Genomic DNA, 18556 nt, shown 5'->3' with positions numbered 1-18556 from the left:
GGGCGGTAGCTGTCCAGTGAGGTGCAATGACCTCTCCCACCGACAAAGGCAACCCGTGGCGCCCAGTTTCTACGCCAATTTATCTGGACTTATAACCCGTAACTGCTGCCTTCCGTGTTGTTTTAGTCGCTGTGAGGCAACTATGGAGTGACCTCTCCATGGCGCATGCCTGGGCAAATTTATGGAGGTTGAGAGTTGCCCAGTCGTCAAAACCCCCCTCTCGGCCTTTCTGGTGGGGTCCAAAGGAGTGCAGGACACGACGTTTGGCACCAGTATGGCTGCAGGAACTGCCGGAAACATGCCAAAGGTGACACATGACCGCCTACGGGGTTCCGCTCCGGATTTTCTGTTAGGGTTTACTCCCTTAGCCTTGGTCTCTCCCGAGACGCCCACAAGGCAGTGGGGTTGTTGGGGCCCCTACACAGGTGTAGGATGGTGCCGGTGGGAGGAGGGGATGCAAGGGGGAGGGGTAGAGGGAGGGGGTGGGGGGGGGGTTGCAGGGGAAGGGGGTGCGGGGTGAAGATGGTGTGAGGGGGGGGCGGGCTGGGACGGGGTTGTGAGGGGGTGAGCTGAGAGGGTGGAGCAGGGAAGGGGACGGGGGGGGGGGTGGAAGGGGGGTAAAGTTGGGGGAGAGGGGGAAGCTGGTGCAGGTAATAAGCCATTTCCACAGTGCCCACCATCGACGTCCGGAAAGCTCATCCACGTCCTTCGGGAGGTGAAGCATCATTTGGCAGACTTAGAGGTGATTACATTTGGTAAGGGTTTTTTTTTTGCAGTGGTTTAAATAAAGGCATGCAGCATTGCCGACAGTGCGCTGCAGATGCTCTCCGAGCCATCTCCCGCGGGCGCTTTGAAGTTGCGGCCGGGGGCGCCGTTCGTGGATGTTTTGGGTGTTCGGGGCACCTTTTCACAGGACTTCTCTCGGGTCCCGCTGCTCCTTCTTCACCTCAATGGACTTACCGCACGCCGTGGCTGCAGACACTCTGGGCGGTGAAGACAGCAGGATCGGAGATTGAAGAATCGGCAGCTGTGCTCGTCAGTTTCATCCGGATCAATTTCATTGAGAAAACAAAGAGCAGGTGTGGCTGGGGGAGGGCAGTGGGCCCAGGTTACATACACTAAACTAACTGTTAGCCTTTAGATAGGGCTAAAATGAACTGATTTAAAGAGCCAGGGGAATTTAAACAGTTTAAGAGGGCAGATTGGGGGAGAAAACGTTAGGGATGGGAGCAGATGGCCATGGATAGAGTTGAACAGCAAGGGAGCTTCCGAGGGAGCTTCCAGCCCAGGAGCCATCTTGAACATACTTTGGGAATAGTGATCACAATTCCGTAAGCTTTAAAATACTCATGGACAAAGACGAAAGTGGTCCTAGAGGAAGAGTGCTAAATTGGGGGAAGGGCAACTATACCAAAATTCGGCAGGAGCTGGGGAATGTAGATTGGGAGCAGTTGTTTGAAGGTAAATCCACATTTGATACGTGGGAGGCTTTTAAAGAGAGGTTGGTTAGCGTGCAGGAGAGACATGTTCCTGTGAAAATGAGGGATAGAAATGTCAAGATTAGGGAACCATGGATGACAGGTGAAATTGTGAGACTAGCTAACAGGAAAAAGGAAGCATACATAAGGTCTAGGCGGCTGAAGAAAGACGAAGCTTTGGAAGAATATCGGGAATGTAGGACCAATCTGAAACGAGGAATTAAGAGGGCTAAAAGGGGTCATGAAATATCTTTAGCAAACAGGGTTAAGGAAAATCCCAAAGCCTTTTATTCATATATAAGGAGCAAGAGGGTAACTAGAGAAAGGATTGGCCCACTCAAGGACAAAGGAGGAAAGTTATGCGTGGAGTCAGAGAAAATGGGTGAGCTGCTAAACGAGTACTTTGCATCGTTATTCACCGAGGAGAGGGACATGACGGATGTTGAGGTTAGGGACAGATGTTTGATTACTCTAAGTCAAGTCGGCATAAGGAGGGAGGAAGTGTTGGGTATTCTAAAAAGCATTAAGGTGGACAAGTCCCCAGGTCCGGATGGGATCTATCCCAGGTTACTGAGGGAAGCGAGAGAGGAAATAGCTGGGGCCTTAACAGATATCTTTGCAGCATCCTTAAACATGGGTGAGGTCCCGGAGGACTGGAGAATTGCTAATGTTGTCCCCTTGTTTAAGAAGGGTAGCAGGGATAATCCAGGTAGTTATAGACCGGTGAGCCTGACGTCAGTGGTAGGGAAGCTGCTGGAGAAGATACTGAGGGATAGGATCTATTCCCATTTGGAAGAAAATGGGCTTATCAGTGATAGGCAACATGGTTTTGTGCAGGGAAGTTCATGTCTTACCAACTTAATAGAATTCTTTGAGGAAGTGACAAAGTTGATTGATGAGGGAAGGGCTGTCGATGTCATTTACATGGACTTCAGTAAGGCGTTTGATAAGGTTCCCCATGGTAGGCTGATGGAGAAAGTGAAGTCGCATGCGATCCAGGGTGTACTAGCGAGATGGATAAAGAACTGGCTGGGCAACAGGAGACAGAGAGTAGCAGTGGAAGGGAGTTTCTCAAAATGGAGACGTGTGACCAGTGGTGTTCCACAGGGATCCGTGCTGGGACCACTGTTGTTTGTGATATACATAAATGATTTGGAGGAAAGTATAGGTGGTCTGATTAGCAAGTTTGCAGACGACACTAAGATTGGTGGAGTAGCAGATAGTGAAGGGGACTGTCAGAGAATACAACAGAATATAGATAGATTGGAGAGTTGGGCAGAGAAATGGCAGATGGAGTTCAATCAGGGTAAATGTGAGGTGATGCATTTTGGAAGATCCAATTCAAGAGTGAACTATACAGTAAATGGAAAAGTCCTGGGGAAAATTGATGTACAGAGAGATTTGGGTGTTCAGGTCCATTGTTCCCTGAAGGTGGCAACGCAGGTAAATAGAGTGGTCAAGAAGGCATACGGCATGCTTTCCTTCATCGGACGGGGTATTGAGTACAAGAGTTGGCAGGTCATGTTGCAGTTGTATAGGACTTTGGTTCGGCCACATTTGGAATACTGCGTGCAGTTCTGGTCGCCACATTACCAAAAGGATGTGGATGCTTTGGAGAGGGTGCAGAGGAGGTTCACCAGGATGTTGCCTGGTATGGAGGGTGCTAGCTATGAAGAGAGGTTGAGTAGATTAGGATTATTTTCATTAGAAAGGCGGAGGTTGCGGGGGGACCTGATTGAGGTGTTCAAAATCATGAGAGGTATAGACAGGTTGGATTGCAAGAAGCTTTTTCCCAGAGTGGGGGATTCAAATACTAGTGGTCACGAGTTCAAAGTGAGAGGGGAAAAGTTTAGGGGGGATATGCGTGGAAAGTTCTTTACGCAGAGGGTGGTGGGTGCCTGGAACGCGTTGCCAGCTGAGGTGGTAGATGCGAACACGATAGCGTCTTTTAAGATGTATCTAGACAGATACATGAATGGGCAGGAAGCAAAGAGATACAGACCCTTAGAAAATAGGCGACGTGTTTAGTTAGCGGATCTGGATCGGCGCAGGCTTGGAGGGCCGAAGGGCCTGTTCCTGTGCTGTAATTTTCTTTGTTCTTTGTTCTTTGTTCTAATGTCTCATCCCCTTGCCACTGCCTTTGTGGTCACTGCTTCCCATGTTGCATTCCACCCACATCTAAGCCCCAAAGAAGAGGTGGGTATGGAGGACTCAGCTTGGCAAAGCGAAGGAGGTCAACAAGATGTCAAATGGACTATTATGTCGGGAAGTGTGAAGTTGTTCACTTTGGTCATAAAAATAGAAAAGCAGAATTTTTTAAAAGGTGTGAAACTGGTAAGTGTTGATGTTCAAAGAGACTTGGTGGTACTCGTACAAACACACAAAGTTAACATACAGGTGCAGCAGGCTATTCGGAAGGGAAATGGCATGTTGGCCTTTATTACAAGGGGATTGGAGTATAGGAATAAAGAAGTCTGACTAAAATTGTACAGGGCTTTGGTGAGACTGCACCTGGAATACTGTGTGCAGTTTTGATCTCCACATTTAAGAAAGGATATACTTGCACTGGAGGCGGTGCAGCGAAGATTTACTAAATTGGTACCTGGGATGAGGGGGTCCTATCATGAGAGTCTGAGTAAATTGGTCCTATATTCTCTGGAGTTTAGAAGAATGAGGGGCAATATAATTGAGACATACAAGATTCTGAAAGGGCTTGATAGGGTAGAAGCTGAGAGATTGTTCCCACTGGTCAGGGAATCTAGAACATGGGGCACAGTGTCAGGATAAGGGGTCAATCATTCAGAACTGAGATGGGGAGCAATTACTTGACTCAAAGAGTTGTGAATCTTTGGAATTATCTATGCTAGAGGGTTGTGGATGCACCAACACTGAATATAAAATAGGGAAATATAAGGACAGGTGGGGATGTGGTAGGAATATGGAATTAGTGTAGGATTAGTATATAAATAGCTGGTTGATGGTCGGCACAGACTCGGTGGGCCGAAGGGCCTGTTTCAGTGCTGTATCTCTAAACTAAACTGAATACATTTAAGGCTGGGATATATAGATTTTTGGATCTCAGAGGGACTCAAGGGATATGGGGAGTGGGCAGGAAAGTGGAATTGAACCCCAGGATCAGCCATGATTGTATTGAATGGTGGAGCAGGCTCGATGGGCCATATGGTCTACTTCTGCTCCTATTTCCTGTGTTCTTGTGTCATTGATCCCCTTGCAGCATTGGACCCAGTTCCGGGAATGACCTCACAGCTGCTGACCTCCTCTGCTATCGCCATCCTGGCTTCCTAGGTCTCTTCTTGCTATCCCTTGGGAAGAGCACCTCCAGCCTTTCCCTTGTAGCCTGAAGGATAATCTCTGGGGGCAATCTCTAAACAATGGGGCTAACCAGTGCCTTGCCTTGGACATGGACCCATTTGGCTTTCGCTCTGACCAGCAGTAACAACAGCAGTGGTGGGGTCTTGAAGTAACAGCAGCAGTGGCGGGGAACATCCAACAATAACTGCAGCAGTAGGGTGTTGTGAGGGTTCAGCAGTAACGACAGCAGTAGGGGGAGGAGGTCCAGCAGTAGCAGCAGCTGTGCAATGTCACTGCATCAGTGAAAAGCAGCAGATAGAATTCAATCCAGAAGTGCATTTGGGGAGGGCAAACAAAGAGGGAATACACAATAAATGGGAGGATATTGAGAGGGGTAGAAGAAGTGCATGTCCACAGGTCCGTGAAGGTGGCAGGACAGATAGATAGCATGGTGAGGAAGGCATATAGAATGCTTTCCTTTATTGACTGAGGTATGGAATGCAAGAGCAGGGATGTAATACTGGAACTGTATAAAACGCTGGTTTGGCCACAGCTGGAGTATTGCGTACAGTTCTGGTCACCATATTACAGGAAGGCATAATCGCTCTGGAGAGAGTACAGAGGAGATTTATAAGAATGTTACCAGGGCTTGAAAGTTGCAGCCATGGGGTAAGATTGGATAGGCGAGGGTTGTTTTCCTTAAAACAGAGGAGGCTAAGGGGTGACTTAATTGAGGTGTACAAAATTATGAGGGGCCTAGATAGAGTAGACAGGAAGGACCTGTTTCCTTAGCGGAGAGGTCAATTACCAGGGTTCACAGATTTCTGGTGATTGGTAGAAGGATTAGAGGGGACATGAGGAAAAGTTTTTTAACCCAGAGGGTGGTGGGTGTCTGGAATTCACTGCCAGGAATGGTGGTGGAGGCAGAAACCCTGAAATTCTTTCAAAAGGTACCTGGACATGCACCGGAAGTGCTGTAACCTGCAAGACTATGGACTAGATGCTGGAAGGTGGAATTAGATTGGGCGGTGAGTTTTCTTGGCTGGCGCAGACATGATGGGCCGAATGGCCTCCTTCTGTGCCAGAATTTTTCTATGGTTCTAGTCTAAGCAGGCTGGCAGTGCTTCAAAGATGGTGGCAGCGGCTGCGTTTACATCAGCTGATGCCGCCATCAAACGCCTCGTAGCCCACCCCCATCCAGCAATAGGGTAGGCCCTGCACCTTGGTTATGTTAGTTGGCCAGATGCACATGTGACATGTGGTGATGGCACCCCGCTCTGGTGCTGCCACTGGGATCCTCGAAGGGCTGACAAAATTTAGCCTATTGTGTGCAATTCTAGGTGTCACACTTTAGGAAGAATGCAAAGGCCTTGGACAGGATTCAGAGGAGATTTATCAGAATTATACTCGGGATAAGGCACTTCAGTTGTCTGCAAAATCTATCAAAACTGAGCTTGTTCTCCATCGAGCACAGAAGGATAAGCAGAGATTTAATACAGGTGTTAAAAATCATATATTTTTTGCTAGAATCAATATTGTTTCCCCTGGTAGGAGGGTCAGTAGCCAGATTAAAATAATTGGCAAAAAAAAGCCAGGGGGTGATGTCTTTCTTCTTTCACTCATGGAATGCATTGCCTGGAAGGACAATGGAAGCAGATTCAAAAGCAACATTCAAAGCAGAATTGGATCGACATGTAAAAAGGAAAATCTTTCAGCAATGTGGGGAAAGAGCAGTTGAATTGAACTATGTGGTTGCTCTTTCAGGCCCACCAAGGTTCTGCCAGGGTCACTCAGCTCCAGACCACATTTGTTTGGACCCTTAGTCCAAACATGGACAAAAGAGCTAAATTCCTGAGGTGAGGTGGAAGTGATTGCCCTTGATGTCAAGGCAGCATTTGACTGAGTGTGGCACCCTAACAAAATTGAAGTCAATAGGAATCAGAGAGAAAACTCTCCACTGGTTGGAGTCATACCTAGCACAAAGTAAGATGGTTTTACAGAATTGTTTACAACACAGAAGAAGGCCATTCAGTCCATTGTATCTGCACTGGCTATCCGAGTGAACAGTTTACCTAGTGCCATTCCCCTGCCTTCTCCCCATAACCCTGCACATTCTTTTCAGATAACTATCTAATTCGCTTTCGAATGCCTTGATTGATCCTGCTTCCACCACACTCTCAGGCAGTGCATTCCAGATCCTACACTTGCTGCAAAAAAAAGTTTTTTCTCATGTTGCCATTGCTTTTTTTGCCAATAACCTTAAATCTGTGCCTTCTCGTTCTTGATCCTTTCATGAGTGGGAACAGTTTCTCTCTATCTACTCTGTCGAGACCCCTCATGATTTTGAATACCTCTATCAAATCTCCTCTCAGCCTACTCTTCTCCAAGGAAAACACTTGATTTGTTATTCATCCCATTGTTGTTTGTGAGAGCTTGCTGCGCACATCTTGGCCACCACACGTCCAGCCACACAAGTGACTACAATCCAAAAAGTATTAATTTGGGTGTAAAGTGATTTGGCATGTCCTGCACATGTAAATAACTCTATATAGATGCAGTTCTTTTATGATTAGAGTATATAAAAAATTCAGGATGAGAAAAAAATAATTTTATACTACAAGGGAATACTCCAATATGTTATTCTTTTCTAAGCTCCTTCCCTCCCTCCAGGACTATAATTCGGTTTGACCTTCATGTTGAGGAAAACCTCAAGAATTGCTTGGTATTTTAAAATGTCATAATCGAAAGCAAATCAACCTTTCTGCTGTTCACATTTCACTCCCTATTTTAATGAGTCATGGATGAAAATTCCCTCAATGATGCTGTCGGTGGTGGCCAGGAAGAGGCTGCAGATTGCTGAACTAGAAAGGGATGGTTTTAGCAAGTAACAGGCTGCGGCATAGCTGAGGTATCAAGGGTCAGTGACCTGATGAGCTCAAAGAAACTTACATTGTGTCCTCGGCCCACCCAACTTCAGCTGCTTCACCAATAACCTTCCCTCAGACATTAGGTCAGAAGTGGGGATGTTCGCTGATGATTGCACAGTGTTTAGTATCATTCACAACTCCTCAGATCCTGAAGCAGTCCGTTCCCACATGCAGCAAGACCTGGATAACATTCAAGCTTGGGCTGATAGGTGGCAAGTAACATTGATGTCACACAAGTGGCAGGCAATGACCAAATCTAACAAGGGAATATCCAACCATCGCCCCTTGATATTCAATGCCATTACCATCGCTGAATCCCCTACCATCAATATCTTGGGGGCTACCGTTGACCAGAAACGTAACTGGATTAGCCGTATAAATACTATGGCTACAAGAGCAGGTCAGAGGTTGGGAATTCTGTGGTGAGTAACTCATCTCCTAGCTCCCCAATGCCTGTCCACCATCGACAAGGCACAAGTCAGGAGTGTAATAGAATACTGTGCACTTGCCTGGATGGGTGCAGCTCCAACGACACTCAGGAAGCTTGACACTATCCAGGACAAAGCAGCCTACCTGATTGGTACCAGCTTAAACATTCACTTCCTCCACCACTGGTGCACAGTGGCAGCAGTGTGTAGCATCTACAAGATGCACTGCAGCAACTCATCAAGACTCCTTTGACAGCAGCTTCCAAACCCGCAGGAGGAAAAGGGTATGGGAAAGCCAGCACTTGCAAAGTTCCCTCCAAGTCACGCATCATCCTGACTTAGAACTCTATTGCTGTTTCTTCATTGTCGCTGGGACAAATTCTGGAACTCAATCCCGAACAGCACTGTGGTCATACCTAAACCACATGGATTGCAGCAGTTCAAAAAAGTGGCAGACCAACACCTTCTCAAGGGAAATTAGGGATGGGTAATAAATGTCAGCAATGTTCACATCCCAAGAACAAATAAGAAAGAGAGCTGGCACAGGTGTAATAAGCTGAATGGCCTCCTTATGATTCTATGAAATAAAGACAATGATATTTTGTTTTAAGTGGCTCATAGGTATCAGCATAGATAACTAGAACATTTCTTTGAAATCTACTGATTAATTATGTATTTCTTATGTAAATGATTTTGGACATGTTTATATACCCCAATTGTTAAATGCTGACGATTAACATGAATGATGATGGATGTTTATCAATTTTCATGTTTTTTTTTTCATTTGACATGCAGTTGAATACCCCAGTGTTTGCAAAGGGCCCTGTGGAACTATGGTTAAGTGACTTATTGCGTGTGCAGCAAGCTTCATTGCACACTGTGATTAAATTAGCAAATTACAGCTTCAGTGAACCAGATTTCCAGCTAATACCTTTCCTCTATGAAGCTCCTGGCCAGGTAAAGAAAAAGAGATACTTATAGGGTTGTTTTACTTTTTTATGCTATCGTCCTTTCCTGTTATCAAGCCATGTGGATAACCTGGGTTAGATCTTACAGATGCAAAGGCTAAAATATGCCAATTTTAAAAATAATTTGTATTAGCATCTTCAACACTTCTTGCACAATTCATGTGTCCTTTCCAGTGCAGAATATATAGGCCCATTTCTGGGTAGGGAACGTGGAAAAGAGAAGTGATAATTTCCAGGAAGGCAGAATATAGGGAGTTAGGAAGTAAGTTGAAAAGTAGGACCTCAAAGGTAGTGATCTCAGGATTACTACCAGTGCCACATGCTAGTCAGAGTAGAAATAGCAGGATATATCGGATGAATACATGGCTGAAGAGATGATGTCAGGGGGAGGGTTTTAGATTCCTGGGACATTGGGACCGGTGCTGGGGGAGGTGGGACCAGTACAAACTGGACGGGTTACACCTGGGCAGGACCGGGACTGATGTCCTAGGAGAATATTTGCCAGAGTGGTTGGGGAGGGTTTGAACTAAAATGGCAGGGGGATGGGAATATTTGCAAGGGGTCAGAGGAGGGAGGATCAAGAATAAGAACAAAAGACAGTAAGGAGAATAAGAAAAGTGATAAGCAGAGAAATCAAGGGCCAGAATCAAACAGGGCCACAGTGAAAAATAGTGGGAAGGGGACAGGTAATATTAAAAAGGCAAGCCTTGAGGGATTGTGCCTTAACATGCAGAGCATTTGCAATAAAGTGGATGAATTAATCGCACAAATAGATGTAAACGGGTATGATATAGTCGAGATTATGGGGACATGGCTGCAGGGTGACCAGAGATGGGAAATGAACATCCAGGGGTATTCAGTATTTAGGAAGAACAGACAAAAAGCAAAAGGTGGTGGAGTTGCATTGCTGTTTAAAGAGGAAATTATCGCAATAGTGAGGAAAGATATTAGCTCTGATGATGTGGAATCTGTGTCGGTAGAGCTGAAAACACTAAGGTGCAAAAAACATTAGTGGCGGTTGTATATAGACACCCAAACTGTTGGAAATGGTATAAAACAGGAAATTAGAGATGCATGTGATAAAGGGACATCTGTCATTATGGGTGAGTTTAATCTGCATATAGATTGGGCAAATCAAATTAGTCACAATACCATTGAGGAGGAATTCATGGAGTGTATATGGGATGGTTTTCTGGACCAATACGTTGAGGAACCAACTAGAGGACTGGCCATCCTAGACTGGGTATTGTGTAATGAGAGAGGAATAATTGACAATCTAGTTGTGCGAATCCCCTTGGGGATGAGTGACCATAATATGATAGAATTCTTCATCAAGATGGAGAGTGACGTCGTTGATTCTGAGACTAGGGTCCTGAATCTTAATAAAGGAAACTACGAAGGTATGAGGCGTGAGTTGGCTATGATGGAGTGGGAAATGTAACTTAAAGGGATGACGGTGGATAGAAAATGGCAAACATTTAAAGAGCACATGGATGAACTGCAACAATTGTTTATTCCTCTCTGGTGCAAAAGTAAAACGGGAAAGGTAGCCAAACCGTGGCTTACGAGGGAAATTAGAGGTAGCATTAGATCCAAGGACGAGGCATACAAATTTGCCAGAAAAAATCAACAGACCTGGGATTGGGAGCAGTTTAGAATTCAGCAAAGGAGGACCAAGGGATTGATTAAGAAGGGGAAAATAGAGAACAAGAGCAAGCTTGCGGGGAACATAAAAACTGACTGTAAACGTTTCTAGAGGTATGTGAAGAGAAAAAGAGTTGTGAAGACAAATGTAGGTCCCTGACATTCAGAAACAGAAGAATTTATAATGGGGAACAAAGAAATGGCTGACCAACGAAATGCATACTTTGGTTCTGTCTTCACAAAGGAGGACACAAATAACATACCAGAAATGTTGGGGAACACAGGTTTTAGTGAGAGGGAGGTACTGAAGGAAATCAGTATTAGTAGAGAAATGGTGTTGGGAAATTGATGGGATTGAAAGCCGCTAAATCCCCAGGTCCTGATAATCTACATCCCAGAGTACTTAAGGAAGTGGCCCGAGAAATAGTAGATGCATTGGTGGTCATCTTTCTAAATTCTATAGACTATGGACCAGTTCCTACAGATTGGAGGGTCGCTCATGTGACCCCACTATTTAAAAAGGGAGGTAGAGAGAAAACAGGGAATTATAGACCAGTCAGCCTGATGTCAGTAGTGGGGAAAATTCTAGAATCCATTGTCAAAGATTTTATAGCAGAGCACTTAGAGAACAGTGGTAGAATCGGGCAGAGTCAGCATGGATTTATGAAAGGGAAATCATGCTTGACAAATCTACCAGAATTCTTCGAGGATGTAACTGGTAGAGTTGATGAGGGGGATCATTTGGACTTTCAGAAGGCTTTCGATAAAGTCCCACATAAGAGGCTCGCGTGTAAAATTAAAGTGCATGGGATTGGGGATAGTGTATTGCAATGGATAGAGAATTGGTTGGCAGACAGGAAACAAAGAGTAGGGATAACTGGTTCTTTTTCCAAATGGTAGGCAGTGACTAGTGGGGTACCTCAGGGGTCGGTGCTCGGACTGCAGCTATTCACAATATATATTAATGATTTAGATGAGGGAACTAAAAGTGATATCTGCAAATTTGCAGATGACACAAAACTGGGTGGGAGGATGAGTTGTGAGGAGGATGCAGAGAAGCATCAGGGTGATTTGGACAGGTTGAGTGAGTGGGCTAATACCTGGCAGATGCAGTATAACGTGGATAAATATGAAGTTATCCACTTTGGTAGCAAAAACAGGAAGGCAGATTATTATCTGAATGGCTATAAACTGAGAGAGGGGAATATGCAGTGAGACCTGGGTGTTCTCGTACACCAGTCGCTGAAGGTAAGTATGCAGGTGCAACAGGTGGTAAAAAGAGCAGATGGTATGCTGGCCTTCATAGCGAGAGGATTCGAGTACAGGAGCAGGGCTGGCTTGCTGCAATTATACCAGGGCCTTGGTGAGGCCACACCTGGAATATTGTGTGCACTTTTGGTCTCCTTATCTGAGGAAGGATGTTCTTGCTATGGACGGAGTGCAGCGAAGGTTTACTCGACTGATTCCTGGGATGGTGGGACTGACGTATGAGGAGATTGAGTTGGTTAGGATTGTATTCGCTGGAGTTCAGAAGAGTGAGGGGGGATCGCATAGAAACCTATAAAATTCTAACAGGACTTGACAGGGTAGATGCAGGAAGGATGTTCCCGATGGTGGGGGAGTCCAGAACCAGGGGTCATAGTCTAAGGATACGGGGTAAACGTTTTAGGACTGAGATGAGGAGAAATTTCTTCACCCAGAGAGTGGTGAGCCTGTGGAATTCGCTCCCACAGAAAGCAGCTGATGCTAAAACATTGTATGTATGTTTTCAAGAAGGAGTTTCTCTTGGGGTGAAAGGGATCAAAGGATATAGGGGGAAAGCAGGAACAGGTTACTGAATTGGATGATCAGCCATGATCATAATGAATAGCAGAGCAGGCTTGAAGAGCCGAATGGCATACTCTTGTTCCTATTTTCTATGTTTCTATGCTTCTACATGCTGGTTATAGAGGAGTCAGTGAATAAGAAAGATAATTAGAGAGGGTTATTTTCATTCAATGAGATTTATCAAGCATTTAAATTTTGAAGGTAGGCTATGAAGTTGGAGTGGTAACCTTTGGAAAATTGAGGGAATAATTTTAGTTTCTAAGATTACCCAGAGAATTGACAGTTAATTGGACATTTTTTTTTTACTTTGAATATCATTGACTACAGAGTAAGAATTAGGAAGTTAGGAATAAGAGAGAAATCAGGTGGAATATTTTTATAAAAAATGATCACAGACTTGCAAAGTAAATGATATATGATAAGAGGGTAGGAAGCCAAGGTTAAGTTCTAACGGAAAGAGATGGGTTTTCTGGCCTTTTTTCGTTCCCCAAAATTCATTATGTTCCACCTTAGAACTGTCAGCAGAGGTTGAGAAAGAAAATGCCTCTGCTTTGCTTCTACCAACTAATAAGTTCCAGTCACAGTGGGTTATTTTTCTGAATCATAAAGTCTGTGTCTCCTTTTGTGCCTACAGGTCGGAATTCTAGCAATCCAGATACTGTGGACACGGGACTCTGAGGAAGCACTTAAATTGGCAAAAGACAGTAAAAAGATTATGCAAACGACTAATCAGAAATTCCTGGAGCTGCTGAACTCTCTTATTGCCCAAACAACACACGACCTGACTAAATTTCAGCGAATCCAGTTTGAAACTCTTGTTACCATTCATGTTCACCAGAGGGACATATTTGATGACTTGGTATGGTGAAAGAATTTAATTTTATATTTTAATTCCAATTTGTTGCACTTTGTGATATTAGCTTATATCAACTGTTAAATCAGCCCCAAGTCCTCCATTGCATTTGCCATTCTTTGGAGGGATGAATAGTGTTCTGGAAACCTTTGGCATCCATGACATGCAGCTAAGGAGGACCAAAAATTGATAAAGGAAAGAGAAAAGAAACTATGTGAGTAGACTAGCAAGAGACATAAAAACAGATTGTACACGTTTCTATGGGTATGAAAATAGGAATAGATTAGTGAAAGTAAACATGGGCCCATTAGAGGCAAAAACAAGTGAAATTATACTGGTGAATCTGAAACAAATACTTTGTATCTGTCTTCACAGTAGAAGACAATGAAATTCCAGAAATAATAGGCAACTAAGGGACTAGTGAGAATGAGGAACTCAAAGAAATCACTATAAGTAAGGAAATAGCATTAGAGAAATTAATGGTATAAGTGGTGACAAATCCCTTGGACCTGAGGACCTAAATCCTAGGGTTTTAGAAGAGGCAGCTGCAGAGATCGTGTAGGTGTTGGTTTTGAGCTTCTAAAATTCCTTACATTCGTGACCAGTTCCCAAGGATTAGAAGAGAGCAAACATAACCTCATTATTCAAGAAATTAGGAAGAGAAAAAATGTGGAACTATAGACCATTTAGCCTGACATCAGTCAAAGGCAAAATGCTTGACTATTATTTGGGATGTGGTAACAGGGCACTCAGGAAACAGTGATATGATTAAGCAACCAACACAGATTAATGAAAGGGAAATTGTATTTGACAAATCTGTTAGAGATTTTTGAGGATGTAACTAGTAAGATGGATAAGGGAGAATCAACAGATGTCATTTATCTGGATTTTCACAGGGCATTCGATTAAGGTGCCACACAAAAGCTTATTACACACATTTAAGACTTTTGCGATTGACGGTGATATATTAGCATGGATTGAGGATTGATTAGTGGAGAGAAAACAGAGAGTAAGAATAAACGGGATATTTTTGGTTTGGCAGGCTGCAGGGTACTGCAAGGATCAGTATTTGGGCCTCAGCTATTTACAATCTATATTAATGTCTTAGATAAGGGGACTGAGTGTAACATATCCAAGTTTGCTGATCATGCAAAGTTAGGTGGGAAAGTAAGTGAAAGATGCAAACAGGCTGCAGAGGGCTATAGACAGGTTGGGTGCGTGGGCAAGAACATTGCAGATGGAATACAATATGGTGAAATGTGAAGTTATCAGGCTGGATTTTGTTGAAGTCCCGACGTCGGGAGGGAGGCTCCATGGCGGCCCCTCAACCCGCTGCTGAGTAACGGGACCCAGCTTTACATATGTACATGAACTCCCTGAATACATTTAAATAAACCTTGCACCAATCTTACCTGCTGCCCGGGATCTTCCGAGCAGCAGCCGGCACTCACACGTTTTCACTTTCCCATCCAGGGAAAGCTTGCGCCACCAAGGTGGGGAAGTGGGGTACTTATGATTTTCACTGTAGTGTGTGGGCTATGAGGTCAAATGTGCATTACTAGTGTAGGGGAGGGGGGAAGGGGTGACCTCTGCATTTTGATTAGTTTGGGGTGGTGGGGGAAGGCCAATTCTCCCAGGTGTTTTTTTGGGGTGAGGAGAAGGCAACTATTAAATGTAATGGCTATTGGGGGTGGGGTGGAAAGGGTGATAGTTTATTTTGCAGTGCATTGTGAGGGGTCGGGCTTTACAAATTTAAATGTAGCGGCAGAGCTGGCTGCCCTTTAAAAATGGCTGCAGCAGCTGTGCACAAGCAGCTGATGCTGTTGCCTGCGTCACAGAGCCAGCCCCCTCCACGTGATTTGTGGGGTGGCCAGGCCAGAGTATTATGTTGGACTGCTGTGTGGTAGATTGCGGTAGCATGGCGGTGCACGTCCCCCACATGCAGGCGGCCATTTTTCTCATTCGCTGCCACTCTTGGTGATGGGAGAAGAAAAGTCAGCACATCCACTTTGATAGGGAAATAAAAAAGCAGAATCTTTTTGAATTGTGAGAGACTGGGAAATGTTTGTATTCAAAGGGACCTGGGTGTCCTTGTACATGAATCACAGAAGTTTAATATATGGGTATAGCAAGCTAACCTGTGGCGCAACGTTTAGTGATTAGTGTATTTGTATTTGTACTCCGAGATCCCTCTGTTCCTCTACCCAACTTGCACCTTCCAAGTAATAACTAACCTCCCTATTCCTCCTTCCAAAATGTACTACCTCACATTTATCTGTGTTGAACTTTATTTGCCAATTATTTGTCCATTCTGCTAGTTTATTGATGTCCACTTGGTCAAGCAAAGCTTTTCCTTTTGAAATTGAATTGGAGTATAAGAATTAAAGAAGTCTCACTTCAATTACACTGGCCATTGGCGAAGCCACACCTGGAGTACTGTGTGCAGTTTTGGTTTCCTTACCTAAGGAAGGACACACTTGCCCGAGAGGAAGTGCAATGAAGCTTCACTAAACTGGTTCCAGGGAGGAGGAGATTGTCCTATAAGGACAGATTGAGTAGACTAGGTCCATATTCCCTGGAGTTCAGGAGAATAAGGGGATACAGAGGCATAGTGGTGATGTGCTGGACTAGTAATCCAGCGACCCAGGCTAATTCCCCAGGGACACAGGATTAAATCTCATCGCGGCAGCCAGTACGATTTAAATTTAACGAATAAAAAATCTGGAATTAAAAGATAGTTTCATGGCACCATTACTGAGACTATCATCGATTGTTGTAAAAAAAAAATTGGTTCACTAATGTCCTTCAGGGAAGGAAATCTGTTGTCTTTATCTGGTCTGGCCTACATGTGGCCCCAGACGCAAAGCAATGTGGTTGACTGTTAACTACCTCTGAAGTGGCCTGGCATGCCACTCAATTGTCAAAGGCAAATGCTGGCCCATATCCCATGAAAGAATAAAAAAAACTGATCTAATTGAAACAAATAGGCCTGGATTTTGTGCAGGAGGCGGGTCTCCCGGCGTGAGGCTGAGAAGGCGGGAGAAGCCTGCCTCCACTTTTTTTGTGGACCCTTGGCCAGATACTCCATTGTTCCCGAGGCAATGTTTCTGGTGCCGGGATCTCCATCCCTTTAAAAATGGGGATCCCGCCTCCAAAAACTGCTGGCCATTCACAGGGTTGGCAGCTCAGGAGTATCGGCAGTGCCACCGGGAGTGGTGGCCACTGCAGAAGCCTTGGACTCAGGCCCAGCGCTGGAACCCTAGACCTCAGGTAAGTGAGGCTGGGTCACCGGGGCCAGGCCAGAAGGCCCCGATGAGGCAGGGGTGGTCATGAAGTCCAAGGGGAGCAGGTCCTGGGAGGTGGATTGTTTCCTGGCTGAGGCCTTCCATTAGCCAAAGATTGCCCATGGAGGAGGCTGTGTTCTAACTTTCCCAAATGGAGGAAACATTTTCTCAGCATCTCTCCTCAGCACCACCCCCATCACCAAGCCTTCAGGGAGGACGCCTCATTTTGCAAGGCGTCCTTCCCGTGTGGTGGAGGCCTCCACCCCACCACTGGAGAAATCTCAGCAGCAGAGAGAAGAGGCCCCTAGGTAGCCATTAGTAGGCCACTTAGGGCCTCAATTGGTACTGGGCAGGAAGCCCATTGGCAGCTTCTCCCGCCCCCGGGAAAAATGCTTGGTGACAGGCGGCAACAGGCCCTCCGCACCCTCCCCCCACCAACTGTCGCAATTCTGTGGGCCCCCCCGCCACCTACAACCCTGCTAAATAAAATCCAGCCCATAATATTCTTAAAAGGCTTGACAGGATAGTTGCTGAGGAAATCTTTCCTCCATCTGGGGAAGTTAGAACTTGGGGTCACAGCCTCAGAATAAAGAGCTGGACATTTGGGACCGAGATGAGGAGAAATTTCTTCACCCAAATGATTGTGAAGCTTTGGAAATCTCTATCCCAGAAGGTTGTGGATGCTCCATTGTTGAGTATATTTACGGCTGATGTAAACAAATTTTTGCATACTAAGGAAATTAAGGGTTTTGGGGAATCGCGCGAGATGGTATTTTTGAGGTGGAAGATCAGCCATGATCTTGTTGAATGGTGGAGTAGAGTCAAAGGCCTAAATGGCCTATTCCAGCTCCTATTTCTTATGTTCTTATATTTTTTTAAGAAGGTAAACTTTTATGGTGACATGAAACCTTAAAAGTTACATTTTTCTTTATGTTTGCTAGAAACTCCATCAGTCTTCAAAACTCCTTTCGAAATAGAATCATAGGAAGTGTAAAGCGCAGAAAGAGGCCATTGTACCAAATATGTTGTGGGTTGGCGGAATCAAACTTTTTGTTACCATTTATTGCCCATTCCTAATTGTCCTTGAGAAGGTGCTGGTGAGCTGCTTCTTTATACTGCTGCAATCCATGTGATGTAGGTACACCCACAGTGCTTATAGGGAGGGAGTTCCAGGATTTTGATGCAGCAACAGTAAAGAACAGTGATCTATTTATAAGTCAGCAAGGTATGTGATTTGGAGGAGAACATGCAGTTGGTGGTGTTTTCATGCGCCTGTTGCCCTTGTGCTTCTAGATGGTAGGGGTTGCAGATTTGGAAGGCGCTGTCGAAGGAGACTTGACGAGTTGCTGCCACTGTGCATTGGTGGTGGAGGAGTGAACTGATCAATAATTAATTGATTATGTAACTGTATCATGTAACGAGTAATTATTTTTGTCATCATCCTATTAATTAATTTACTTTTAAATGAGCTTTCCATAACAAATAGAAACATTCAACAATGTCTAAACAACTGGGAGTTTACAAAATGTTAAAAATATTAAGTATTAATAACAAGTAGCAGGTGGGTAGCTAGTGAGTCTTATCTTTTATTTTTAAATAAGGTTTAAATAATTTTTCTTTCTTAATGATTTTTAAATAAGGTTTATTACTATTGGTGAGGTTATTACTACCATTGGTAACATTTTAGTTTTGGTAGGATATTTTAATAGTGATAAGGTACATTAGTTTTGGTAAAGTTTAGTATTAGCAATGGTAAAGATTTATTACTATTGTTAAGGTTTATTACTATTGGTTGGGTTATTAGTATTCGTTGTAGCAGTGTTTATTAGTAGTTG

General features: G+C 44.5%; 1 protein-coding gene across 1 annotated transcript in view; it reads left to right on the top strand.

Moving 5' to 3' along the window:
• LOC137367180 (dynein axonemal heavy chain 8-like) overlaps nucleotides 1–18556 on the top strand; it is a 2531605-nt gene that overhangs the window by 1169257 nt on the left and 1343792 nt on the right. Inside the window, exons 113-114 of the mRNA XM_068028616.1 lie at nucleotides 8941–9102; nucleotides 13219–13443. Coding sequence (XP_067884717.1) covers nucleotides 8941–9102; nucleotides 13219–13443 — 387 coding nt within the window. The remainder of the gene's footprint in view (nucleotides 1–8940; nucleotides 9103–13218; nucleotides 13444–18556) is intronic.

Source organism: Heterodontus francisci, chromosome 3 (genome assembly GCF_036365525.1).
Source record: "Heterodontus francisci isolate sHetFra1 chromosome 3, sHetFra1.hap1, whole genome shotgun sequence".
NCBI lineage: Eukaryota > Metazoa > Chordata > Chondrichthyes > Heterodontiformes > Heterodontidae > Heterodontus > Heterodontus francisci.
Note: the sequence above shows the minus strand (reverse complement) of the source record. Positions and strands in the feature narration are given on the sequence as shown.